General features: G+C 41.2%; 1 protein-coding gene across 2 annotated transcripts in view; it reads right to left on the bottom strand.

The window, feature by feature from the left end:
- Positions 1-27,795, bottom strand: part of SNX9 (sorting nexin 9) — a 79,674-nt gene that overhangs the window by 13,159 nt on the left and 38,720 nt on the right. Inside the window, exons 5-10 of one of the 2 annotated variants that reach the window (XM_060241373.1) lie at positions 20,558-20,708; positions 20,009-20,162; positions 17,049-17,133; positions 16,339-16,464; positions 16,027-16,144; positions 4,431-4,561 (exon numbers count right to left, since the gene is read on the bottom strand). In XM_060241373.1, the coding sequence (XP_060097356.1) occupies positions 4,431-4,561; positions 16,027-16,144; positions 16,339-16,464; positions 17,049-17,133; positions 20,009-20,162; positions 20,558-20,708 (765 nt within the window). The remainder of the gene's footprint in view (positions 1-4,430; positions 4,562-16,026; positions 16,145-16,338; positions 16,465-17,048; positions 17,134-20,008; positions 20,163-20,557; positions 20,709-27,795) is intronic. The other variant, XM_060241382.1, reaches the window with a different exon arrangement.

The following is a 27,795-nucleotide window of genomic DNA, read 5'->3' as shown; positions in this document are numbered from 1 at the left end:
GTCTCTGAATGGTGGAAAACCATGGATGATAAGGCCACCAAGGAGCTACCATTAAGATTTGTGCACCCTGTTGTACTTGACAAAAGAACCTGGATATGACCGGGATCGGAGGGAATGCGTATAGTAGCTCCTGAGGCCAGATGATTGATAACGCATCCATCGCTAAGGCTTTCGGATGGAAGAACCTGGTGCAGAACGTGTGAAGCTGAAAATTGGTATAAGAGGCGAATAGGTCCGTAGTCGGCTGACTGAAGTGACTGACTATCTGCTGGAACAGGGAAGTCTTCCGTTTCCATTCCCCTGGCCGAATTATCGACTGGCTGAGCCAGTCCACTGGTATATTGTTCACACCCTTGATATGCTCTGCCTGAATGGATAACAGGTGATGCTCCTCTCAGTTGAACAGTATCTTCACCTCCTTGGATAAAGCGGCAGAATGCGAGCCCCCTTGATTATTCAGATAGGTCTTGGCAGCTATATTGTCTGTTCGAACGAGAATGTGCAGTTTCTTCACCTGGTCTCTAAAAGAGCAAAGGGCTAGTCGAATGGCTCTGCGTTCTAGGATATTGATTGGAAGTTGCGCTTCTGTCTGGGACCATCGACCCTGGGTTGGCATATTGTCGAGAATGGCTCCCTATCCTGACAGGCTGGCATCTGTGAACAGTTGGACTTCCCTTGGTAGATAATAGATCTTCCCTTTGACAAAATTGCTCTTCTTTGTCCACCATTTCAAACTTAGTTTGACTGACGGAAACCTTGATCGAAAGATTCTGTTTCAGTGCAATCTGTGCTTGGTAGGGATGTAGCAAAGTCTGGAGAGGTCTGGTGTGTAGTCTGCCCCATTGAATTGCGTCTATATTCGAAATGAGCAGACCCATCAACTCGGCAAGTGTCAATAATGGAGTGACTCTCTCTTGGATGACTATCTCGGCAAGTTGCTTCGTCTTCTGGATCTTTTCGTTGGTGAGGAAAAGAGAATTCTTCCTGGTGCCTATTATCATTCCCAGGTATTCCAAGCGCTGAGTTGGAACCAATGAGCTTTTGTCCATATTGATGATGAAGCCATTTCTCTGAAGGCAGAGGATCACCATCTGGACATGTGAAAGGGACCTCTCCCTGGAAGGAGATCTAATTAGAAGGTCGTCCAAATATGGATGGATATGAATTCCTTGTTACCTAAGGTGAGCAACCAGATTCACCACCACCTTCGTAAATACTCGGGGCTGTCGCCAAGCCGAAGGGAAGGGCTCTGAACTGGTAATGGTCATGTTCTACACAAAAGCGAAGAAAGCATTGATGGACAGCCAGAATCAGAATGCTTCTGTGAGGTCCAGAGACATGAGGAACTCCTGTGGCTGGAGTGCTTCTGTTATAGCCTTGAAAGTCTCCATACAAAAGTAATGAAGTTGAATGAACCTGTTCACAAACTTGAGGTCGAGTATCGCTCTTGTCTCCATTCTTTTTTGAGACCGTGAAAAATACTGAATATACTCCCCAACCCCTCTGGGGTGCTGGAACAGGCTCTATTGCTTGAATGTTGAGAAGATGAGTTACTGCTTTGTTCATTATCTATCTTTTTGCAGTATTTTGCCAAACAGGAGAAATCACGAAACGTTCTGGTAGGGTCTTTTTGAACTCTATGGCATAACCTTACGACACAATCTCTAATGTCCAAGAGTCTGCCTTGGAGTCCAACCACGCATCCTGGAAATGGAATAGTCGACCCCCCCATCGGAACTGTTTGCCAGTCACGCTTTGTTTGGCTTGGACTCTCGGTCCAGTTTGTCTGACCGGTCATTGCGCTGTCTGAAGAATCTAGAGCCATTGAAGCCCTTCTGAAAGACTGTCGAGGTTGATTCCAGGAAGACTTCCTGCTGTCCTGTCTGGATCTGGCCAGAGTATGGGAGGAACGAACGGAGTGCGATGGAAAATTTCTCCTATCAGAGCTATGAATGTTTTTGGGCATGGCTTTCTTTTTGCCCTTTGTCTCGACTAGGATCTTTTCTAGAGAGTCACCAAAGAGTTTCTCTCCTTGAAAGGGATAGGACACAACAATATGTTTAGAATGATTGTCTGCTTGCCATGCCCTAAGCCAAATGCCTCTTCTAGCCACTGACCCAGAAGAGATCCCTCTGGCACAAAAAGTAAGTGCATCCAACGATGCATCAGTCGAAAACTCTGCAGCCTTGAGTAATCTAGTAGTGCTGCCTAGAAGCTTTTTATCATTCTCTGGTAAGAGTTGAGTCAGTCTCCTAGCCCAGACTATGGCTGCCCTGGAAACAATGGAGGAAGCTGCACAGGCTTTGATCGCCATGGTGGTGTATTCATGCGACTTCTTGAGTGCCAAATCAATTTTTCTGTTCCAGTTATCTCTGAGAGATAATCAATTTTTCTGTCCCAGTTATCTCTGAGAGAACCGTGGCCATCTTCGGACACCAGCCTTGAAGATTGTATCGCTGTTATTGCAGCATCCACTACAGGAACCTATAACAATTCATTTGCAAATGCAGGTAAGTCATATAATTTTTTTTACAAACCTAGGGAACTGATGGTTGGAATTAGGCTTGACCCATGCAGCCTTAAGTTGCCTTTCAAAAAATTGGGGAAATGGGAAGATTTTTGCTGAAGCATGCGACCCTGGGAAGAATTCTCTATCCCCTGTGGTCTTGTTCCTGGGGTTGGTGCCAGAAGTGGAAGCCTCTTCCTCTGAAGAGGGATCGTGAAGAGCCAAAGCTGCCATAACTCTAGTCAATACATATTGGTAGTCCGCAGACTTAAAGAAACGAACTGACTGCTCAGGAACGCTAACATCCTCTACCTCCTCATCAGGAAGGAAGTCCTGCAACTGGTCAGAAGGAGAAGAAGCTTGTTCCGACAGGGGTAGCTCTATCCCTCTATCTCCCGACTAGAGATTGGGACCTGCGCCTGCAGCCACGGCTTCATGATCACAACATGGATCATGGTTGTTTCGCGCCAAAACACCGTTGCTAAGATGGTCGCGACTTCTAGTCAGGCGCTGGGGGTGAGGAGATTCATCTGACGCAAGCACTGAGCTCGAGCGTGTTGACTGCGCTGCTGCACATCACTGGCGCTAAAACTGTTGCTGGGAGCTGAGACAAGCCGAGAGGACATGTCGGCGCCAGATTCCTCCCCTGTGGGACTTAACAGCAAGCTGGTGTTGCCCGCCCCTTCTAAAAATCATCCCTGAAGGACTCCATTTGCGTCGCTCTGCCTAAGCGCCTATGCACCTGTATCAGTAAGGCCTCTATAGGCCGTTCCCTCATCACTCGTGAGATGAAGGCGGGAAGGGAAAAGACTGGAGAATATAATAGAAAAAACGAGCTGAGAAGGACAGAGTTTAGGGAAATATTGAGTAAGGTTAGAAGAGGAAGGTAATTACAAGGAAAAAGTAAACAATAGAGAAATAGTATTAAGGAGCTAAGCCAGAAAGCTGCTCTCCCTCTTGAGGCAGGAAAGGAACTGAGGAGATGCGTTTTCTGGGACACAGGAAGAAGAAAAAACTTCTAGTCCTGCCTCCCTGACACGATGGTGGGAAACACCCAAGATGTCCTCCGACTCAGAGGCTGAACTGAGAGACTTAGCATGTGTATGTGTACACTCCTTCAGATTAATTGAAGATTTTCTCAAATATTATACATAGCTGGGGGGGGGGGGGGGGTTAGTTACCAGGAAGAGCTAGTCAAGATGTCTAAGTAAATGAGCAATAAATACAGCTGCAATTGGAATTACACATTCAGTAAGACATGTAAACAGCAGAAAATTGGTATACAGATAATAAAGTTAGCAACAGATGTAAGAGCTCAGTTAGAGACTTCTCTCTTCCTGTATGTAATGGTTGAGGAAATTCTTTCACTGTTATCTGAGAAAGTGTGCTTGCACATGAAAGTATGAACCTTGAATTAAACTTTGTTGATCTTAAAAGTGCCACAGAAAGTATAAGTCCTTAGAAGAAACTTAAGAAGCTCTTTGGATGATGGCCTTGCAACTGGTTTCCTTGCTGCATATTTATTGCATCTTTCTTTCAAGAAGCTCAGGGAAACACTCATGCTTCTCCACTCCTCCATTTTGTCCCCTCAATAGTATTTATTCCAGAATCAGTTAAACATACATTATTATCTTGCAATCCGCACCCCAGTCTTACCAAATTAGTCTTACCTCATTAGGAAAGCACTTCTAGCAACAATACAACCTTTTCAAGGTAGATGAAGTTGATGGAATACTAATTCTATGCTTATTTTAAAGTATGCAACAACAACAAAAACACAAGCCAGAGTGTTAACTTCTAATTGGAATGAACAGCCAATTTATTTAGCAGAAAAAAATTAAATTCTTCCTAGACACTGCCAAATTACTCTGCACTTATCCCACATTGCCAATATTTTTTTAATAATTAACTTAATTTGACTTACTTTTTCATCACGGAAATTAAGGAACTGTTGAAAAACTTCACTTTCAGAAATAACTGGATGGCGACACATCCTGGTCATCCAAGCTTGTAGCCTCTCCATACGCATTTTAATGAATTCTTCTTCAAAACGCCCTGTAACACAAGTCGTTTTCACATGTAATGCCTATTTTTTTCTGAACAAGCGAAACATATTTATGACTCTAAGATAAAGGCTGCTTTTTAATGCAGCGATTGATCTGGGAAATAATCTTTGGCCACAAGCAAAGTACTCTACAATAATGCTGTATCAATCACCAGTAATCTTTTCTATCTTTTGGAGTTATTTTTGTTGCAAAAGTTAAGCTTTAAAAATATCTGGAAGTGAACAGAAGTGCACCTTTGAAGTTACACACAAATACCCAATATAAGCCCCAGAAGTTGTTGCGATCAGCTACGCAACACCTCTTGACCACCCTTGGCCCTAAGGACGTCCGACTTGCCTCAACCAGGGCCAGGACCTTTTCAGCCCTGGCCCCTGCCTGGTGGAATCAGCTCCCTGTGGAGATCCGGGCCCTACCTGAGCTACTGCCATTTCGTAAGGTCTGCAAGATGGAGCTGTTCCGCTGGGCCTATGGTTGAGACAGCGGGCGTCCCATTATTCAATCAGTTGGCCTCCCTTGTGGTAACATTGTGCCCTACTGCAGCGCTTACTACTATTACCATAATTTAATATGGGCCTATAACTGTTTACCTTCTATGAGGTGCCCTTCCTGCCAGTGGTGCACTTTATTTACTATTGTATTGTTTTATTTGTTTAATTTTAATGTAGTGTTTTAACTCTGATCTGTAGGTTTTTTATTGTTATTACTGTATGTTGTGATTCACCCTGAGCCCATTTATGGGAAAGGGCGGCATATAAGCCAAATAAACAAACAAACAAGTAAATAAATCCCATGTTTTGACTGACTGACTTACTATGTGCAATCTACCTCGAGTCCCTGTGAGAAAGGCTTTATATAAATAATATAAACACACACAAACACACACCTTGTTCATACCAAAGTCAGGAGTTGAATCCAATTGCAAATTTCCCCTAATGGGAGAGAGCAATTTTCAATCCCTCCCCCCCATCTTACTACAGTTCTCCAATTTCTTTCTCCTATTGATTTTTTTTGGGGGGGGGGGGCTGCCCCATCCTTTGGGAACAGCATTTTAGGGAGTATTTGGGACTGCAGCAGAAGGGGGGAGATCAGGAATTTACACCCTGCAGACAGAAATCTTTTCTGTCACCAGAGATTTTCAACAGGATCACAACAAAGTTAAGGTACAGACAAAATGATTAGTGGAGTCTGTAGAGAAAAAAGAAGTACCATATTTTTCGCACCATAAGGCGCTCCGGAGGATAGGACGCACCTTCCTCCTGGGGGGCGAGCCGCTGCCTCTTCCTCCGATCCGGCGCTTCCCCCGCGCCTGCTTGCCTGGCTCCATCTTCTTCAGGCAAGCGCTGGGATCGCTCCACGTGGCCCCAGCGCTTCGCAAGCGCCGGCTGCGGAGGGGGCAGCGTGCTTCCTACTTGCCTGTGTCCCTGCCTTCAGCTGTGATGTTTAAAGCAAGCGCTGGGATCGCTCCCTCCCCCCTCCGATCCCAGCGCTTGCTTTAAACATCACAGCTGAAGGCAGGAACACAGGCAAGTAGGAAGCACCCGCCCCCTCCGCAAACGCAGCGCTTTGCGAGCGCCGGCTGTGGCGAGGGCAGCGTGCTTCCTACTTCCCTGTGTGCCTGCCTTCAGCTGTGATGTTTAAAGCAAGCGCTGGGATCGGAGGGGGGAGGGAGCGATCCCAGCGCTTGCTTTAAACATCACAGCTGAAGGCAGGGACACAGGCAAGTAGGAAGCACGCTGCCCCCTCCGCAGCCGGCGCTCGCAAAGCGCTGGGGCCGCGTGGAGCGATCCCAGCGCTTGCCTGAAGAAGATGGAGCCAGGCAGGCAGGCGTGGGGAAGTGCCGGATCGGAGGAAGAGGCAGCAGATCGCCTCCCCGAAGGTACGTACCTTCGGACTATAAGATGCACATACTTTCCCCCCCACTTTTTTTTTGGGGGGGGGGGGAAGTGCGTCTTATAGTCCGAAAAATATGGTATGTCAACTGGTATGAAGGCACTAAGGCAAAATGTGGTCTGGTCACATGAAACTGGTACGAAGACAAAACCAAAATGTGGTCTGGTTACATGAAATCATAATACTCTATTTTCTAATGTTCTGACAGCAATTGAGAAAAAAAGCTGTGAACAGACAGACATAATTCTTTTTGAAGTCCAATTCTTTTTTTAAAGCATGGGGAAATTCATTAAGTATTTCTAATTTTAATTTTACTTCATGCAAGCACTTTAAAATTTGTAAAGACAAAATGTGTTAAGACATAAGAAACGTTAACTTCTCCATCTCATAAGAGTCTTGAAATTAAACAATCGGAAATGTTGCTGAATTGTGAATGGAAGAAAATGCTGTCTAAACTCAGCAGGGATAGGCATAATAATAATGTCTTGCTCTGTGACAGGTAAAGGTACTTCAGCAGCATTATACCTGCACTATCACCTGTATGAACTTCCTTGATTTCTGGACAACTAAGTTAGCAGTTCACAATAGCATGGTTGACTGAAGATGTTTAGTAACTATTTTGTGTTCCTCTCTTAGATCTGACCTGGTTGGTAGGGTTGCCAAGTCCAATTCAAGAAATATCTGGAGACTTTGGGGGTGGAGCCAGTAGCATAATTGAACTCCAAAGGGAGCTTTGACATCACATTTAAAGGGACCGCACACTTTTTAAATGCCTTCCCTCCATTGGGAATAATGAAGGATAGGGGCACTCTCTTTCAGGGCTCATAGAATTGGACCCCCTGGTCTAATCCTTTTGATACTTGGAAGATATTTTGGGGAGAGGCACTGGATGCTATGCTGAAAATTTAGTGCCTCCACCTCAAAAAAACAGCCCCCCCCCTTGAGCCAAGCCCCAGATATCCACAAATCAATTCATTATACCCTATGGGAATTGGTCTCCATAGGGAATGGAGTGCCCAGCAGCAATCCCCCCCCACCTGCTTTCTGATGACCCTGAAGCAGGGGAAGGGCCGCCAAACCGGGGGATTCCTTGCCCCTGTCTGGGAATTGACAACCCTACTGGTTGGTCTCCACCTCAAAGGCATCTCCTCTCTCTTACAGCAGCTGCTGGATAAATTTCAGTTACTGAACTTAAGAATATAGTTCTTAGTCAGCCTACTTCCTATACTTTACATTGACTTTCATAGAAGCTCTTAATATGCTTTGAGAGACTGGCTATTAGGCCAACAACAAACATCTCCCTGATAGGAGTGATATAGTTAAGGAGCATTGGAAAAAGTGCAGGAAAGGTCAACTAGAATGATTAAAGGGTTGGAACACTTTCCCTATGAAGAAAGGTTAAAATGCTTGGGGCTCTTTAGCTTGGAGAAACATCAACTGAGGGGGTGACATGATAGAGGTTTACAAGATTATGCATGGGATAGAGAAGGTAGAGAAAGAAGTACTTTTCTCCCTTTCTCACAATACAAGAATTCGTGGACATTCAATGAAATTGCTGAGCAGTCAGGTTAGAACGGATAAAAGGAAGTACTTCTTCACCCAAAGGGCGATTAACATGTGGAATTCACTGCCACAGGAAGTGGAGGTGGCTACAAACATAAATAGCTTCAAGAGTGGGTTGGATAAGCATATGAAGCAGAAGTCCATCAGTGGCTATTAGCCACAATGTATTGTTGAACTCTCTGTCTGGGGCAGTGATGCTCTGTATTCTTGGTGCTTGGGGGGGCACAGTGGAAGGGCTTCTAGTGTCCTGGCCCCACTGGTAGACCTCCTGGCACTTGGGTTTTTTGGCTGCTGTGTGACACGGAGTGTTGGACTGGATGGGCCATTGGCCTGATCCAACATGACTTCTCTTACGTTCTTATGACCCCTCTGGCTACTTGGGCACAAGGTCACTGATGGAAGGGGACTAGGGGGCAAAATTCCTGGAACCCAAGTCAGCTGAGGAGTCCCTGAAACCAGCATCATGACCGCCATTCAGATTATATTCTGATTTTTTACTTCTAATTAGGTTCTGCACTGCAGCCACTAGAGGTGCAGGGCAGGCAGAGCATTGTAAACAGCAGTAGCTCTGTTTTCTGCTTATCTTTCCTTTCTGCAAAGTTTACTACAAGGTTACTTGCATATCCTGCTAAACCCAACCGTCAAGCAAGCACTGGAGCAAGGCAAGAGCAGCCAGAACAGCTGAAGGCTAATAGAGTCATTACCAGGCTGCAGCATCCTAATAAGGTTGTTGTTTCCCTCTTCCTTTCCTTCCACCCAAATCTACAGTTTTGTCTACTCAGCCAGATCTTCCCTGTTAGTATGTGGTATAACACCTTTCCTCTTTTCTTAATTTCTCTTCCTTTTCCCCACACTTTTTTGGCTTAATTTTGCTCTCTTCCTTTCATGCGAAGCCTTCATTTCTCTCTAGGCTTGCCAATCCCCAGGTTCCAGTGGGGGATCTCAAAGTCTGACAGGCTCTTTCCCACCCCCAGTCGGCTGACCAGTGGGGGGAAGCCCTGTCCCAACAGCTGTTATGTGCCTTCAACCCTCAGAAGGCTTAAGACGACACTGGGAAAAGCTTGCTTCTAGAAATGTGTATGTGCCTTTAAATCCTTGAGCCAGGCTGAATGGGGGTAGGGTGAACCTGCAGAACAACTTGCCTGTGGGAAGGGAAGGAGCCCAGAACTTACATTTGTTTTACAGTCCCTTAAGAAGCCATTTGCACACTAAAATAGTAACCTGGTTTCCCTGTTAATCTGACAAACCCAATTGAGTATAGAGCAATCAATAACTCCCATGGTGAGTAAATTGCCCCAGTGAGACCACAAAGTGTGTGCTTCCAAACTGTGTTCATTAGGGCTGTGTGCATCTGTGAGTGTGCGTGTAAGAGAGAGAGTGGAAGTGCTGGGGGATGAGAAAATGAAGACTGTATTCAGGAGAACTTCACTGCTGGATTTTTATTTATTTATTTTAGGGAATGGGAAAGTGTCCTGGCTCCACCCCCAAAGTCCCAGGTATTTTCTGAGTTAGACTTGGCAACCCTATTTATCTCTCCCCCCTTCTAATTTCTTACGTTTATTTGTCAGTCTTGGACCCAATTCCTTGTCATCTCTAGTTGGCAACTTAGAACATTTTTTTTTACATTTCCTTTTTTAAATTAAATTTTTGAAATGAACTTAGAACATACTTAATAGTAATCTAGCAGCAAACCCTTGTTGATACTATGTACAGAACTGGGGCAGGCGGAATATTTCCTCATGATTTATCAAAGTAGTAAAAGGATCCCCCACTTTACATGCATGACAATAGGATGTTAATCTGTTTTAGTGGTTCACATGTGGAACAGAAGTCAGAACTCCTTCTCTGGCCCCTCAATTAGATTTAATGACATTTTAAACACTTCAGCGAGTAGATTATTGTTGTATTGGTGGAACATCGAATATCCCTTTGTATTAATTTATTGAATTTATACTCAATGTAAATACTACTTTGCTAGTATTAATCTTCATGTTGCATGACAAGTGATATTAGCTTTTTTGAAAGCGTCAGCAAAATCAATCCCGGTGATCCCAGTACTTCCCATCCAGAATGACTATATAATCAATTTGCTTGCTTTTGTGCAAGATAAAGGTACAAGGAAAACTTAAATAGATTTCTTACTGATTACTTACTACAGACTTATTGTGATATGAAGTTTTTGTGAATGACATCAACAGAAGTAAAAAGTGTATCCTACATTGGTACACGTATGTATATAAGTACAAACATAAAATTACAAAATTAGACACGTGGTTTGGATCAGGGTCATAAGAGAGGCCATCTTTGCCTGGGGGGGGGGGTCATGGGGCTCTTTGTGGCCCTGCTTGAGGAGGAGCCTTCCCCGAATATTTTATATCCAAGTAATGATCAAACATTCCCAAAACTATTTTTAGGGGGGGGGGGGGGAGAAAAGTGATTGAGCAGATGGCCGGCAGCCAGTGCTGCTAGCTCTTGGGATGTAATTATGTGATTCTTCTTGATGTCTCCTGTGCCTCTGATAATACTGACCATGGTTATCTCTTCTGGACTTCTTAGCAGGACCAGGAATATTGGGCTCCTTACTGAAGCACCTACCTATCCAGCAGATTCCAGATGTTAGTGCTGACAAAATCCAGCCATGCCCCATGGAATCTGTCTTGAGGGGTTCTGAAGGCCTCATCTCACATGGTTTCTAAAATAAAGCCCCTGGGAAAGGCTGTCGAGGATTTGAAGTTCAGTATTGTCAGTATACTGGTAATACTCAAGTTAATTCTCCACTTTTCGTCAGATCCTTATTGAGTTCTTGATTTAGACTGGAGCCAGTTATGGGCTGGATGAAACCAACCATGATGGTCAATCCAGGTAAGACATAAATTCTACCTTGTTGGGGGGGAGGGCTGGAGGACTGTCCGAGAGATAGTAAAAGCCTCCCTAAGGGAGAGTGTGGTCATCCCTACCTTAAAGCACACAGTGGTGAGTACACTCCTAAAGCAACCTACTTTGTACCCAAAATAAATTGGAAACTGAACAGATGCCTGGAGGCAGTTTTGGGACGGATGAAGGCTAACAAACTGAAATTCAATCCCAACAAAATGAAGGTGGTATTGGTGGGAGGAGAAAAGTTTGTCCCAAGAACCAGATTTTTTTATTTAAAACATTTTAATGCTGTTTTTCCACCTGATCCAGGTCCTCAAAACAACGAACGTAATTTGGAACATCTGAACAATTAAAAATACATTTAAAATTATAAAACAATTCAATTAAAACACATAAACAACACCAGAAGGAGGGCCAATAGCCATTACTGGCTGCACACCAGATAAAACAAAAAAAGGTCTTCACTAGCTAGGGAAAGACACTGATGGGGGGAGACTGACAAATCTCCCTAGGAGAGTCTTCTAAAGTTTTGGTGCCATAACCAAGGCCTTTTATCAGGTTGCCACCCATCAACTTCCAGTGGTGAGGGCCAAAATAGGGCTCCAAAGATTACCAAAATTTATGGGTAGGTTCATATAGAAGGTGCTCATTAAGGTACATTGGGAGCCAGTGTAGGTATCTCCTGTTCTAGGTAAGGAATGCACTCTCCCTAGAGGAGCATGTTTGGATCTTGGTAACATTCACCAGCTTTGGCTTGTGAGTCAGCTCTGGCCCTTCCCAGGCAGGAAAGATTAATTAATTAATTACTTTCAATTTATATCCCGCCCTCTCCGCAAGCGGACTCGGGCGGCTCACAACATTGTACAATACAATCAATCCAATAAAACATATAAAACCATAATTTATTTATTTCAGTTTTAAAACCATTCTATGGCGCTGCTTCAGTACAGTATAAGTGGTGTTGAATTCTCGACTGTGATCACCAGCATTCTATAAGATTCCGGTGGCAGCCCTTTTTCAATCAAACAGCAAAAGCCTGTTTAAACAATTTGGTTTTACAGGCCCTGCAGAATGCAGACAAATCCCGCAGGGCACTTATGGCTTCTGGAAGAGTGTTCCAAAGTTCTGGTGCTGCCACCGAAAAAGCCCTAGATCTCGCTACTGTGCTGCAGCATGTCCTGGTAACACCAACATTGGATTACTGCGATGAGCTCTAATTGAGGATGCCCTTTTATACCAACTGGAAGCTACAGTTGGTATAAAATGCTGCAGCCAAAATGTCGTCAGGTGTGGGTAATAGGGACCATATATCTTCAGTCTTGTTTCATCTACACTGGCTTTCGTGGTGGCTAGGCAAAGGTCCCATCACTTTCTAAAAAAACACCTTTAGTAATGTTTGGTGTGTAAACAGAGCAACTAGCAGCCAATCAGGATCTACAGAAGGGCTGCAGAAACCCAGCAGAAGTGGGAGAAAGAGGAGACTCTTTCAGTTTTTAGTTAAATAGGGTCTGAGCCTCCAGAATGAAAGTGACAAACAGACACAGACTGGATGGATCCTGTCTTAGAGCCTGCCCTATGAGTAAACAGGTTAACAAGTGAATGTGGGATGACAGGGTTTGCATCCCTACAGATCACAAGAGCTTTCAGGTATGGTGCCACACCTATAAAAATCCCTTCTGAGGGAGTGACTCAACCTCCCATTTTAATGTTAAATAACAAGGAACAACAATCCTATGTTGGAGGCATTTGCCTTGCTAGATTTAAACTGATATGAAAATTAATTATTTTGTAAACTGGAGAACTAGATTCTTAATCTTTTACTTCTTGTGCTTATGACTGGTTTTTACAAGTTACTTTAAAACTTTATCGATTTTAATTCATATTATTACTTTGAGACTCTTGAGTTTCAAAAGTTGTTTATAAAAGTGGGGATTAAAATAAATAGTGTGATAAGATCTGGCATAACTGTTTTGCATATGCTATTTAATTATCTCTATTAATAGTGAACACATTATTCCAAATGAAGAGCGTATGAGACCTGAGAATTAAGAGAACCTTGATTCTTCCAATACCATTTGTCAGAAGGCAATACACATTCTCATTAGAAATCAAGCATCTTCATCATTCCTACAGTATTTAAGTAAAAAGACTGACATGGAGATAATTCTCTCTGCATTTTTTCATCATGAATATGCAATGCTCAAATGGCTCATCAATCCACCCTTTTTTCTTCTAACTCATAAAGTCTGTATAGAAAATACTGATGGAATTCTAAGTCTGAAGCTAGCTGAGGGAAAATCAAATCACTTCCTCAGTTTCCAGTTTCCTCGGCAATTATCACAGTATGTGCATCAATGCTCAGTTTTCTTCTCATACAGAATGCTGTTGCAGTTTTAGCAGTATACAGAGCTACATGGCTGGCTGCGTGCCTAGAAGATCATGGTTTGAGGGGGTGGTGTGGTGAAGCAATCTGGAAACTACTCTCAAATGTTTTAGTAATATCTCGGGCTTATGTATTAATCAATTCAAATCTTCTATTCAACCTCTACAAGTTACCTCAGATATGGAACTATATATTCGTCAACACTATAGATACCAATGATCATAAAAATCAGATTCCTTGTAATCTCAACAATATTCTAAAATTCAACCACCTATGCATCTTTCAAGAAATCTAACAAACTACAAACAAATGGAACAAACTTAATACATCTTTTCATGACAGACTGCAGCTTGTTAAATCATTCCTCTTTCCTAAATGGCTCTTCTTATTTCATACACTTCCACCTGCTAATCTACTTAAATCATGGCAAAAAAACCTAAATGAATTTTTATGGCAACACAAAAAACCCAAGAACCAGTTTTAAAATTCGTAAAAGGCAGACTTCTCGAGGAGGCTTAAACTTTCCAGACTTGGCTACATACTACAAAGCTACAATAATAGCAATGGTAATTAAACTTCTTCAGAAATCAGAACAGGAAGATTGGACTACCTTGTTGTAAATGGACACAGCTCCAGCATCTATTAAAGAAATCATTTGGTCAACAGCAAAATCACATCCTCCCTCTGTAAGGAATAGCACCTTTCTAAAACCTTTACTTGGAATATGGGACATTCTCGGAAAAAAATTACTTCTGACTATTTTCAGATTCTCATCATTTTTATTCCAAAACTGGTTTCCTCTAGACAATGAAACAAAGGTTGCAGAAATCTGGAGACAAGCGGGACTAACAAGACTAGTAGATATAGCTAATAATTCTGGATTATTACCTAAAAATATATTGGAAAGAAAACTGCAACAACATATTGCTTGGTACTTTTATTTGCAGCTTCAACATACCTCTTCTACTCTCAACTTGAAAAAAAGTAATGTCATCTCCTCACTCTGATTTTGAACTACTTCTTAAACAACTGGGCTATAATCACAAAGGCACAATTTCTAAAATTTATGCTATATTGATTTCTCTGGATAGTGTTCAACATTTACCATGCCAGTCAGAACAACAACATAATTGTGGGATGCCTCTCAGCGATGACCAATGGGACAAGAGCTGGTCCTCTGATTTGTTCCGCACCAAATTAATCAGTTCAAAATTAATATCTTAAAAAATTATAACACAGTGGTACCTTACACCTAAAAGACTATCCTTAATATCATCTAACCACTCTCCATTATGTTGGAAAAACTGCGTTGAAGTCGGTGATTTTGCCCACTGCTGGTGGAAGTGTCCTCATATTACTTCATTCTGGCATGAGATTTTACAGCAAATCAAAATTATAACGGGATATGAAATTCCATTACTTCCTCAACTGATCTTCCTGGACGTCTGGCAAGATACAACAGTACCTCAATTTAGGTGAACACTGATAACTAACATGCTGATAGCAGCAAAAACCCTAATTGTTTCAAAATGGAAATCACCTCAAGTTCCATCAATCTCCATCTGGTTATCCAAGGTTTGGGACATTCTCATACTAGAAAAAATTATAGATCATATTCAACATTCAAACTCATGATAACTCAAAATTCACAGAGAAATGGTTTCCTTTTATTGAGTTCATTACAGCAAATGACATTCAACCACACAAACCAGAATATCTTGATCTCTACTTATAAGTTTGTAATATTTTCCTTCAGTTGTGTTTTGTTTCTTTTCTATTTACTAACACTTTTTTATTTCTCTTTTTTTCCACCTTCCTTTTCTTTTACTGTGCTAGTCATGGATTGCACCTAATTATAATTACCAGATAGTAAATCTTGGAATAACCTGTAATAGTTTGCATAGAGAATATTTAGGCAGTTAAGAATTCATAGCAATGCATAACTAATAGTTTAATGATAATATGGGTTCAATTCGATTAACTGTGTTTTGATATAGGAATTATTGTCTTAATCTTATTTTTGTTTTCATATTGACCTCTCTCCTTGGATAGAACATGGTCTACATATCTAGATATAACTTTCTATCCTTACTTGATATTTTATTGTATGCATGTAAGTATTTATGCTAGTTTACAACCTGATTCCATAATTTTAATTACTTGTATATTAATATTAGTATTGATATTAACGTATATTTTTTAAAAAATTCAATAAAAATATAAAGAACAGAAATTGTAGGCATTCACTATTCGTGTAAGAGTATCTAACAATTTCCACAACATAGTACATGAACATTATATGGTGAGCTACTTCATGTTATAGTCAAACTAAAAATATATCAAAATTCTTAAAAACTGATAGCAAGTAAACAAAAAAGCCTAACTAAATACACAATGAAATAAATGAAAAGATCATCCTGAATTCTGTATTTAACTATCACAATCCTTTATAAATATTAATTTTTTCAGGGAGTGTACCATAAGCGGCAGAGTAAAAGCCTGCACTACATTCATTTACTTTTGAACAAACTAGCAATATTATACTCTTTGTTATGGGTTCTTTCCTTTTCTCTAGACATTTACTCCTCTCCTGTTAATCCAAGCTATTAAAAGATGGTAACATGGCAAGAGTCAAATTTATGTTTAAAATATTTTCATTGCCAAAGAGGCCTCTTTTACTGATTCCTGAAAAAAACACTAAGGTATACCTTTTAAGAAAAATCACTTTTAAGAATAGTTACCTGTAACTTGTTTGTCTGGAAGAGAAGGAATTGGAATGGCTGATCCAAACTTAATCAAAAGACGCTCATATAGCCAGTCAAAGTGTTTATATCTGTGGTTGACAGATCGATTAGTGTTCTGTAAGAACAAAGAGAAAAAGATCTTTATGAGTTCTCTAAAATACATTTACTGGCTGCTACCAATATTGTAGTTACTTAACTGCTCAATGGATTCTCATAAAAATGATTCTAAGCCACATAGGCTTATGCATCAATAAACCATAAGGTGCCAAAAGGATATCACCTGATGGCAAAGTTTTGGTATGCACTTACTGTACATGTAAGCTGATATTCTATGTAGCTCTTGAGTCCGTACATTTTAGAACCTTTTTTGGGATCAGCCACAACACAGTCAAACGAAGAGGTAGGATAAATCCACATTGGACCATAATCTCCAATCTATGGAAACACAAACCAAAAAAATTACGAACTCTAAACATGCTACACAAGGTTTAAATAAATAATACCTTACCTGGATTATACATTTGGATCCTCCAAGTTGGTAGATCATCTGCAAATTCCTAGTACTTTTTAAGTGCCAACATTTGACAGGATTCCTATGACTAAGCAGCCAAGTAGAACGCACAGCATTTAGGGTCTTTAGTGGTTGCTATTTTCCATTTATTAATCTACTATAATTACAAGTATGTAAATTAATTTTAATTGACACTGTAACATACAGTCAGGGTATAGGAAAGAGAAGGACAGGTCAGGAAGCAAAACAAATAAAACTAAAAGCACCCTAATTGCACTGTACAGACTTTAGACCATGAACACAGTTTAAGGTCTACTATGTTTAGTTGAGATTCTACAGGCCCCATCTGAGCCAATGATCAAGTTACATGGTATACAGAAGATCAAGTGGATCTTGTATTCAAACAGTCCTTACCCTAGGTGTTTACCATAAAGCCAAGTGAATTTATTAAAGCACCTATACCAATGTCTCAAGCAGTTGCTACAAACATTTTAAAAATACAACTTACAATTATAGGAATTTTCTCTTTGGGTTTTACTAGCTGCTTTGCCAACAGATACTGTTCCACTCCAGGTTTTGCAAATCCAGGAAATCTGATCAAAAAGATAAAGTGACTGAATCCTTTTTTCGGAGCATCTCTGTCAGATTAAGAACTGCCAGCCATATCTCAAAGGCACTTTGTGTTTGACAAACTAGATGCAGCAATTATTAAGCTAATAATGTCAAAATGATCTAGTTGCTAACATTTACATTACCAATGTATGAAGCTACACTTACAGCTCTTTCATTGGACAAACTAAGCCAATTAGAACAAAGAGTGCAGATAGGGTTGCCAAGTCCAATTCCAGAAATATCTGGGGACTTTGGTGGTGGAGCCAGGAGACACTGGGGTGGAGCTAGGAGCAAGGGTGTGACAAGCACAATTGAACTCCAAAGGGAGTTCTGTCCATCACAATTAAAGGGACCTCACAACTTTTTAAATGTCTTCCTTCCCTCCACCCTCCCCTTCTCTGATTTCTTTCCCCCCAGCAAGCTGGGGACACATTTTACTGACCTCAGAAGGATGGAAGGCTGAGTCAACCTGGAACCGGCTACCTGAACCAGCTTCCGCTGGGATCAAACTCAGGTTGTGAGCAGAGGGCTCCAGCTGCAGTACTGCAGCTTTACTGTGTGGTCCCCTTTAAATGTGATGGCCAGAACTCTTGTGCTTGCCACACCCTTGCTCCTGGCTCCACCCCCAAAGTCTCCTGGCTCCACCCTCAAAGTTCCCAGATATTTCTTTTGTGGGACCTGGTGTGGGAGGGGGAAGCCTTGTGTTTCTTTACTGCTGCTGAATTCAGCAAGGAGAGGCAGACCTGTGGAATGGGGCAGAGAGAGAGGGAGGACCAAGGGTGCCTTTTGAGGAAGGAGAGGGAGGCTAAGGAGATGGGGGGTGGGCAGCGGGGATGCCTGGGCTCGTGCAGAATGGAAAGGGAGCTCAGAATTCAAAGTCTGGCACAACAGCCTTTCTGCAGCCCAGGGAGGGAGTGGATGTGCCTGCCAAGTGCATGCGGGGAGGGCTCTTCTTTTCTTTTGAAGCAGGAGGAGCTGCAGCAACAAGCTGCCAAGCATTTCCAGCAAGTTGAGTCGTCACTAATTCTAATTGCTGTGGCTGATTCTGAAGCTGCACCAAACCTTGACTTGGATCTATTATAATCTGCTGTCCAGTTGCTTGATTCTCACCCGGTGTCCCTATTTTGCTGCAAGTTGCTGCCAAGAGAGCCAGGGGGGAAGGCTGAGAATCCTGAGAGGCTCCAGTTTTGCTTTTTTTAATTGTTGCTGATGTTTTCTGCCTCAGGTGAATTCTCCCCCTCTGAGGGCATAGCTTTCTCCTTCTTTTGATCGCTCATCCCACGTTAACGCCCGTTGAGGCGTGGCTCGAGGAGGAGAGGAGGGACGGAGGGCAGGGTGCTGGGGTAGCGGTGGGGAGAAGGCCGGTCGCTGCCGGAGCTGGGAGAAGCAGGTCGGCCTATTTTTCCATGAATGGCTGCCGCTGGGCTGTGGCGTAGCTGCTCGTCTCTCTGCCCGCTGCCGCCGTTCGCCTCAGCCCCAGCGCTTGATTGACAATTTGGAGTCGGACGAGGGAGGGGGAATGAAAGGGAGGGAAATGGGGGTGGTGGAGGAGGAGGAGGGGCGGGCGCTCCGAGGCCCAGGCCGACACCCACTGAGGAGGGAATCGAAGCTGCCCGCCGGCTGGGCTTGGGAGGGAGGGTGGAGCGAGGGAGGAGCAGCTACGGTGAAGCCAGAGGTGGCAGCCGCGCAGCGGCATCGCCCGCTCCGAGATGGGGTGGCTCGCCACGCTCCTTGGCGCCGTTCCCCCTCCCCCCGCTTCCATTTTTTGGGGGAGCGGGGGAAGAGTCTGGAAATCCTGGGGTCCCCCGCCAGGGCGGGAGGGTTGGGAAGCCTAAGTGCAGAGGAACAGTTAGTACCAACTGCCACAATATCATCATCAAAAAAGCCTCTGAATTTCCTGTTAGTTGATCAACTGAAAGCTACAGTTTCCTGAAGCCCATGCCCAGATATCTTATTAACATGCCTTTTGCATGTACCAGAGAGGATCATCATCTCAGAAGCCTTGACTCCTACTACTGAACCCATACACACCCTTGATCACACTGCAAATTATTTTTTACTTTCTAGAATTTTAAAAAGTAGCTCTTAGAGTAGTGCTGGATAACTAGATTAATGAAGGCTGCTGCTGAGACCAGAAAGAAAAAGAGGGAGGGGGGGAGACATACAAGTCACCACTGGGCAAACTGAGCTAGTCACACATTTCTCCACCAGCACAGATCATTAAGAAAACAGCAACTTACAGAAGCCCACCAGGAAAAAAAAATTAGCAAGCTATACAATCAAACCATCAATAATCATGTTATTGTTGTTTGTTCTTACTTTAAATTTTAATCTTTTTTGTAAATTGTATTTATTGAAATATCATAAACCACCCTGAGCCCTATTTGGGTGAGAGAAGTTTAGCGATAAAATCGAATAAATAAACAAATAAACAAAAAGGTCTACACAGCTCTTCTGTACCATTCTAGAGGCATATGGATTTTAGCTCATGTTCTCTCCATGGAAAACTGTGTGCAAAAAGTGCTGACAAATTGCAGCTAATTTATGGTAATCACATAGGCTTTTAAAGGCAAGAGATGAAGTTACCACATCACAGATTACACATGCATGCACGCTTGGAATTCATTTTTTGGACTGGAGTTTTAAAGAAAGACTCATTTCTCTACTTTTTCCCTTTCACTAAAAATCCAACTGAATTGGTAACATTTTCATAACAGACCAACTACATACTTTATAGAATTAATGGCATATATACTGTGACCGCAATATTCTCACATTCAAATCCTAATGGTTTTCACAATTTCCCCCACCATCTCTATTCTCCACTCTCACTCCACTGAAAGTTGTGAGCTTTACTTGTTAAGTGGTATTTTCATAGCAGCTCCACGACTATTCCCACGCTGAAGCCCTGCTGGGTCTGAAGTCTCTGTGTCTTTATAACCAAGGTAGGAAGCAGGTGTAGATTTAGGGTCATCCCAGTCATCATCCCAGTCATCATCGTCTGCAGCTGCTAAAAGAGAGAACATTTTGATTGTATTATTTTGAAAAGTGCATTATACATAAAATACTTCAATGGCCTTGCCCTGTTGCAATAGTCCTTAATTAGGACACCCTAATGCACCCTAATCACACAGATGCCAAAACGAAAGCATTCTGAAATACAAAAGTGTATATTATCTGAAGACAGAGAAATATACTGGAAGAAACACCAACACAAACAAACAAGGCTCTCATCTTTCAAAGTCTGGCCCTTGTAAATGGAATGTATATTAATGGAATATACATTAAGAATCTGCTGCTTTTTAAAGCAGAATTATGAAATGTGTCAAAGTCACTCTCTTAAATTATGCATGAGTCCTACTGCTCCCCCTCCATCCTCACCAGTCACAGAAACATTTAGCTGACCTGGACCTTGATAAGCCTGTGGATGACCAAATGCTGCTGGATCCCAGTTGTTGGAAGAACTGTTTTTTTGCTTAGTTTCAGGTTTCATTGCCCAGCCATCACCAGTTGTTGCATTGTCCCAACTTGACCAGGGGTCATTTGCACTGCTAGCCTATATTAACATGAGGAGGGGGGGAAGCAGAACAGCCATACTTTTAGGAGACATCATATATTATTCCAGCTGAGGATTTTAAAGCTTGTTAATAGCAATTTAACAGATGCAAGGACCAAACAGAAATAACAAACTAAATTTATATAGTAACCATTTGTTTGGATTTAATTCTGGGGGAAGGGATGTGTAGCAAACATGATGGAGACTGATGTGTAAATTTATCCTTAATTGTGGAATGCAGAGAGTACTCAACTGAGACCCTCCATCCATCTCCTTTCAAGCATGGAGGTAATCCTATGTATATTTACTTGGAAGCAAGTCCTGCTCACTTCAGTAAGGCAAAACCTCAAATACACATTCACAGCCTAAATGCAAAACAGGTACTTCATTAAAAAGAGAAAGAGCTTGTTAGACCTAGCATCAGGGCTTTTTTGTAGAAAAAGCCCAGTAGGAACTCATTGGCATATTAGGCCACACCCCCTGACACCAAGCCAGCCAAAACTGCATTACTCTGCGTTCCTGTTAAAAAAAAAAAAGCCCTGCCTAAGATAATGCTTCTTTCTATTTTGCCCATTAGATCAGGGGTGCCAAACTAATTTGTTATGAGAGCCAAATCGGACATAAATGAGACCTTGTTGGGCTGGGCCATGTGTGCCATAAAATGTAGTGCCAGGTAGCAGATATAAACTTTATAAAGGACACAGACAAACACAGGTGAAGAATTTTAAAAAATTAAAATAAAACATGCTTAAAGCATTAGCACTGATTGCTCTTAAAGGTGCTTTCTTTGTATCTCTTCTGTATGATTGATAGAACAGGGCAAAGGAAGCTCTGGCTCTTTCCTTCCTTCCCCAGGGGACTAGGAGGGGAAGGATCCTCAGCCAACAGAAGGAAGAGAAGTTTGGCTGAGTAGCTCTGCTGTGCAACTGAGAGAGCTTGACAAAGCAAGCTTTCCTTCCCTCCCCCCTTCCTTCCCAAGGGAGGAACCTCAGCCAATGGAGAAAACACAAGCTTTGCTCTTTAGCTCCTGTGCTAAAGCAACTTGTGATGCAGAAGGAAGCAAGAGAGAGGAAGAAGGAAGCAGATGACAGCCAGTTGCTTGGAGACCTGATAGGAGCCTTCCAGGGGCCTGATTCAGCCCCCAGGCTGGATGTTTGATACCCTTGCACTAGATAACTGTGAACAACTAAGGTTCCAAAACAAACTGCTGCAGCTGTAGGAATGTCCATTTTCACCCATGTTAGATCAGCCAACTTTCAGTTCTGGCAGTCAGACATACAGTTCACTTTAAAGATGCATTTCTTGCAATTCTGCATTAACAAAGCATATTCTGGCACTGAATATAATGGCTTACATTAGAGTTGCCAGCTTCCAAGTGGGGCCTGGAAATATCCCGCTTTTGCAACTAATCTCCAGCTGGCAGAGATCAGCTCCCCTGGAGAAAATGGCTGCTTTAAATGGTGGACTCTATGGCATGTACCATGCTGAGGCCTCTCCCTACCCCAAACCCTGTCCTCTCCCAGATTCACCCCCAAACTCTCCAGGTATTTTCCAACACAGACCTGGCAACCCTAGCTTACACAAAAAATCAGTAGACTACACAACACATCACTCAAGTGGTCAGCCTTGGGAATTCTTCATTTGCAGAACAATGTAAGTGAACTTTTGGTTTCAGTGGTACAAAAAGCAGCATACAACAGAAGTATTAAAAAGTATAGTAAACCAATAACTCTCCCCCCCCCCATAAAAACCAGCAACCAACCTGTTGTAAGCAGAAAGCCCTACCAACAGAAAGACCAAGAAAAAAATCTGTTATGCCTCAATGTATCAAAATTCAACTGATCCCTAAAATCCCTACGAAATAAGAATTAGCTTCCAGGTCAAAACAACACAATGGAGTACAATGAAAATCTCTGGGAAGTAAGCAAGTTCCATAACATCTAAACAGGCATGGGTGTGGGTGTGTGTCATATTTGCTTGAAGCATCTTGATGACCTATACACAAAGGTAGGTAACTGCGGCAGGAGGGAATCCTTTTCAAGCCTTTCCACATCTACAGTAGCTATTCACTGACCACTGTGAAGAAATTAAGATCATAGGAAGCTGAGTATCTATAGATGAAAAGACTTTTCAAAAGCACCCACTATCAAAAATCATAACAGAGGTAAACCTACTAAGCTTAAATTATTTTTATTCTCTATAAACTGCAGTGTCCTCTACAATAATGTTAAAATGTCTATATAGAGCAAAAATTAGTTTAACCACAAATTTTGAAGCTCTAATGTATGCTGCCATTTTACTGTCCTAATAGTTTGAGCAGCTGTAATTAGTAGGTCTAGAGATGTCAAATTTCTAGCAGTTTTGAAGCCATGGGAGCAAAATTTCTCCATTCTTTCTGGGGGGAAATGGAAATTTTGGGGAAAACTGGAATATATGCAACATTTCCCTATAAAACCTAAGTAACTTTTACTGATTTAACAACATAAAATGTATTATCAATAACATTGCATATAAAATTGTTCTAGCTGGCATTTATTGAATATTTTTATGCAATTATTAAAAATATTTATTAAATATTAAATATTTATTAAATATTTTTTCAGTGCTCCCCAAAATTTCCAAATTTTTTGACTGGAAACACTGAGAAAGTCTGAGAACTTTCTCATGCTCCATATTTAGAATGAGTGAAATGCTTTGTAAACCAAGGGCTTACACTCTTTGGGAAAATATTTTATAGGACTTCCTTCAGTGCTCCCCCCAACTGTCTCAATTTTTTCACTGGAAAAATGAAAAAAGTCCTCAGACCTTGTTGAAGCAGAAGACTTTCAACAAAGTAAGTGGGAACAGTCTTAAGAAGCATTTTACTCATTCTAAAAGAGAAATTATTTCATCTTAATTATTTTTCAGTGGTTTTGCAAAAATGCTAGAAAAACTCACGTATTCAAGGTAAAATAAATCAGAACAAAACCACTCCCCCCACCTTTCTATTTCTTTCATGAGTTTTTGCATCTCTAAGTAGATTTATCAAGTAGATTCATTTCTTTTCATGCACAAATTTTTAGGTGTCGGGCATTTTTTCTCTTGCTAGAACAACAGATTTATATTGATATATCCTTTAAGTGTATTTAGTGCTATAGTGGAAGGACAAAACACAGCTATATTTTAGTACGATGACTTGTTTAGGTAAACATTTTACTACTGAGAATACAATAGGGGCAAAGCTTCATTTCATAGTTGTCCGTCCTCATATGCATATCCTACGCCTTACAAATGTAAAGTAATATGCCAATTTGGGCATTACTAGGTTCACTCACTGCCAAAAGTTGTTGTGATGGCCATGAATGTAGATGGTTTCAACATTAATTAAAACAAATTCAGGAGGAACGCATCATTTACAAGCCATAAGAGCTACATGGAATCTCCACGATAACAAGCAGCATAGCTACTATAAGAAAAAAACTGCAAGGGGAGAAACTTCCTTTGTATCCAGGCTTGGGGACCTTTTTAGCTGTGACTATAAAATAGGCATCCAGCTGTGACTAAAAAACAGGATTCTGGACTAGATGCACCAGAAAGGCTCACTGTACACTTATCTATAAGTAATTATCTGTATCTCTCTTAAAATCCATCTACAGACAGTTGGTTCAGACTAGTTTAGTATTACACTGGATGAGACTATGAGAATGCCTTACAACATCAGACCATGATCCATCTAGCCTAGCATTATGTACTCCATTTGCAATGGCTTCCCAATGTGAAAAAGTGAGCAAAGAATAAGAACAAAGTCTATATCTGTACACATTTACACTAACGACTCCTACAATCCATATAAAGAAAATAAAAATGTGCTTAAATCTTGCAAATAACTTTCTCATATCCCAGAAATACCAATCTAATTAATTCTGTGTATTTTAATAAAGTACTAATAATTCATACATTTCTTTAAATGCTAGTTTATGCAGGGGAGAGAGGAACTACTATTTGAGATTTTCAGCTGCACCTTTATATCATGAATTTAATCAAGTACTCCTTGATGATGAAAAAAACACGTGGGAGGAAGAGTTCAAGTTGTTTGGATTATCTTTTATTATCCCTGTAGTAATTTTTTTTCTAAAACGTTTTTACCTTTCCAGTAGAAGGAGTTGAAGGAGATGACTGAGTAAATATTTCCAAAATATCTGTATGAGTGCTAGATGTCAGAGAATCCACCTTAAAAATAAAAAGCACTCCATAAAGAAAGGAAGAAATTATCAAAAAACCTGGTTGAGGCCTATGGCAAGAAAATTTCTTCCAAGCAAAGCAAATGACTGAAATGTATGCATGCTATAGGATTCTCAATATCAGAATGCCACATGCATGCAAGCAGAAGCTCTTTTCTGTAGATGCCAACATTTTGTCCTCACAGGAACAAACCAGTTACACTTTCAAGTTTATATCCTAGAAGTTAAAATAAAAGCAGAAGACTTTCAACAAAGTAAGCTGGAGCAGTAAGCCATGCAAATAACCACAAGGAACACAGCCATAAGACAATCAATAAGTACTTCTATCAGTTATCACCACACTACACACACATCCTAGCATATATGTAATCAGCTCATACTTGCCTTCACTGGGCAAGTATCACACAATTCATGAAAGTTCAAATTACTGTTTGTTTCTATTGCACAGGCTAGTAAATTCTTCCAGTGTCATTATTCCTCAAGAGAAGCATTAATGTATCATTAGAGGACAGGCTCCCAGTCATTTGGCTAGGAATACCATTTGTAACAAGGTGGGGGGGGGGGGGGGAGGGAAGGGAAGCAAGGATGACTCTGGGAGCATGGGCCAGGCTTTGCTGTAATCGCTTCACTACCCCCCTCATTAAATCCATACAGATGGTGTAGCCAACTTAGCTTGTTATTGCTGTTTGGTGTTTATATTAAGTTGTATGCCAATTTGCTGTTCACCTGTAGAGGCATCTGTCTGTCTGTCAGCTTTCTGTCTATCTATCAATAACCTCCATTCCAATGTGTCTAATGAAGTATGCATGCACACAAAAGCTCACACCTTGAATAAAACTGTTGGTCTTAAAGGTGCCACTGGTCTAAAAAAAAGTCCAAAGCAGTAGAGAAAATAAATAAACAACTTAGTTGTTTCAATAGTTTCAGCTAAGTAGTATTATATAATAGGAGGATTAGGAAACTGAAATAGGGATTTATTCTCTTTGAAAACTTAATTGTTAACAGAACTGAAAAAGTGTACTCTCTCAAAGCACTGCTTAGTACTGGATCACCATGACTCAATTGGAAATAACTAACACTGAATGGGGGGGAAATGTAAAGCATGGAGATTCCAAAAATGACCTGGCCAAACAAACAAACAAACAATGCTTGACACCCCACTCCATTCACAGCTTCCCTTTATGACAACAACAGAAAGAAAATCTGCTCCTGCCTAAATGCACAGATGACTGAACCTGAGTTCTATAAAGATCTATTTTATCTTCAGCGGATTTAAAAAAAAAACATGCAGACAGTGGTACAGTTTTTTCATCATACTGGAATGGACTGGAATTAGACAGCTGTAAAACCCAGTTTTATTTTTTATTTCATCAAATTCAGGAGCAGTGATTCAGCCACTGAATGAATGTCTGAATATGGTTAGATGAGAATTTTAAAGAGGCTGATTGTTTAGTCCAGAGGATTGTCAATTTTACCTACCATGAATGGAAAGACAAGGTGCAGCCAGGATGTGCTCCCAGATTCTCAAATGAAATCTCAGGAGGCAAAAAGCCATCGTATTTTATTTTTCTATTTTTCTAGATGTCCAGGAGCCAAAACACCACAGAACTATTTCTGTACACCCAAAGGTCTTCTGGATTTCAGAATCATAGAGTTGGAAGGGACCTCTAGGGTCATCTAGTCCAATCCCCTGCACAATGCAGGAAATTCACAAATACCTTACCCCAACCCCAGTGACACCTGCTCCATGCCCAGAAGTTGGCAAAAAACCCTCCAGAATCCCTGGCCAAACTGGCCATCATACAACACATATCTAGTTCAGAGCAGAATTATTTCCAGAGCTCTAACAAATCCAAGAATATTGGAATCTGGGATGATATTGGGACTCATCTCTAGTATAACATGTCTTGACCTATTAAATAATATTTTGCACACCCTACTTCAAAACACTAACTTTTTGCCATATGATGCAGCCCTTTTTAAAACTGAAAGACAGTTTAAGATACTGAATGAGAATCCTGTTTACAATCAAAAATCCCATTAAGCATGCCAAAGTAATTCTCTAGATCTCAGTCAGCTTTTGAAAACTTCCTTACGTTTTTGTCTAATATCTCTTCCCATTAATATTAATCGTGTCTATAACATTTGTTAAGGTACAAGAAACTGTATTTTCTGTGTTCTCACAGCCCTCCGTCAGTTACTAAGAAAGCTGCTTGGATTAACAGAAATTTGAATTTAGTCCACCAAGCAAAAACTCACTTCTCAATCTACACCAATATACTGGCTAACATTTAAAATTTCTGTTGCCTGGTCTGTTAGTATTCTAAAAAATCAAGAGAAAAATATTATCAACCCATTGCTTCTTCTTTATTACTGCATTTCAGGTTTTGGTAATGTAAGGAATATTCAGCTTTCACAATCAGACAGGTGAACAAGCATACCCATTAAATTATGCTGCATAGCTGAACAACTGTCTCTTCCAAACACAGTTTAGATCTTGTTACAGATTCTGGAAGGTCTTGTACAATAAATTAGAAATCTAAATTCTGAACATTTCCCTTGATTAATGAACAAACTAGGTTCCCACAAGTGCGTAGCTCAAGAGTTTTTTTCCAGTACATATGAGAGACCTTTATACACTACCACCAGGAAGGGAAAGGAAAAAAATCTTGTTCTTGACCTCTGCACTGTTAAAAGGCTTTGTTGCTACGAAGATCTGAATATGCTGAAAGATACAATATAGATTTGTATCTATGCAGGATATCACAACAAGGGATTTTGTGGAGGTGACCGTGAAGATACAGATAATGATTAACTGGGCTGCCTTAATCTCAAAGAAAGGCCTCTGGCTGCTCAGTCCATAGAGA

Source organism: Heteronotia binoei, chromosome 1 (genome assembly GCF_032191835.1).
Source record: "Heteronotia binoei isolate CCM8104 ecotype False Entrance Well chromosome 1, APGP_CSIRO_Hbin_v1, whole genome shotgun sequence".
NCBI lineage: Eukaryota > Metazoa > Chordata > Lepidosauria > Squamata > Gekkonidae > Heteronotia > Heteronotia binoei.
This window is presented reverse-complemented; position numbering and strand designations above follow the sequence as displayed.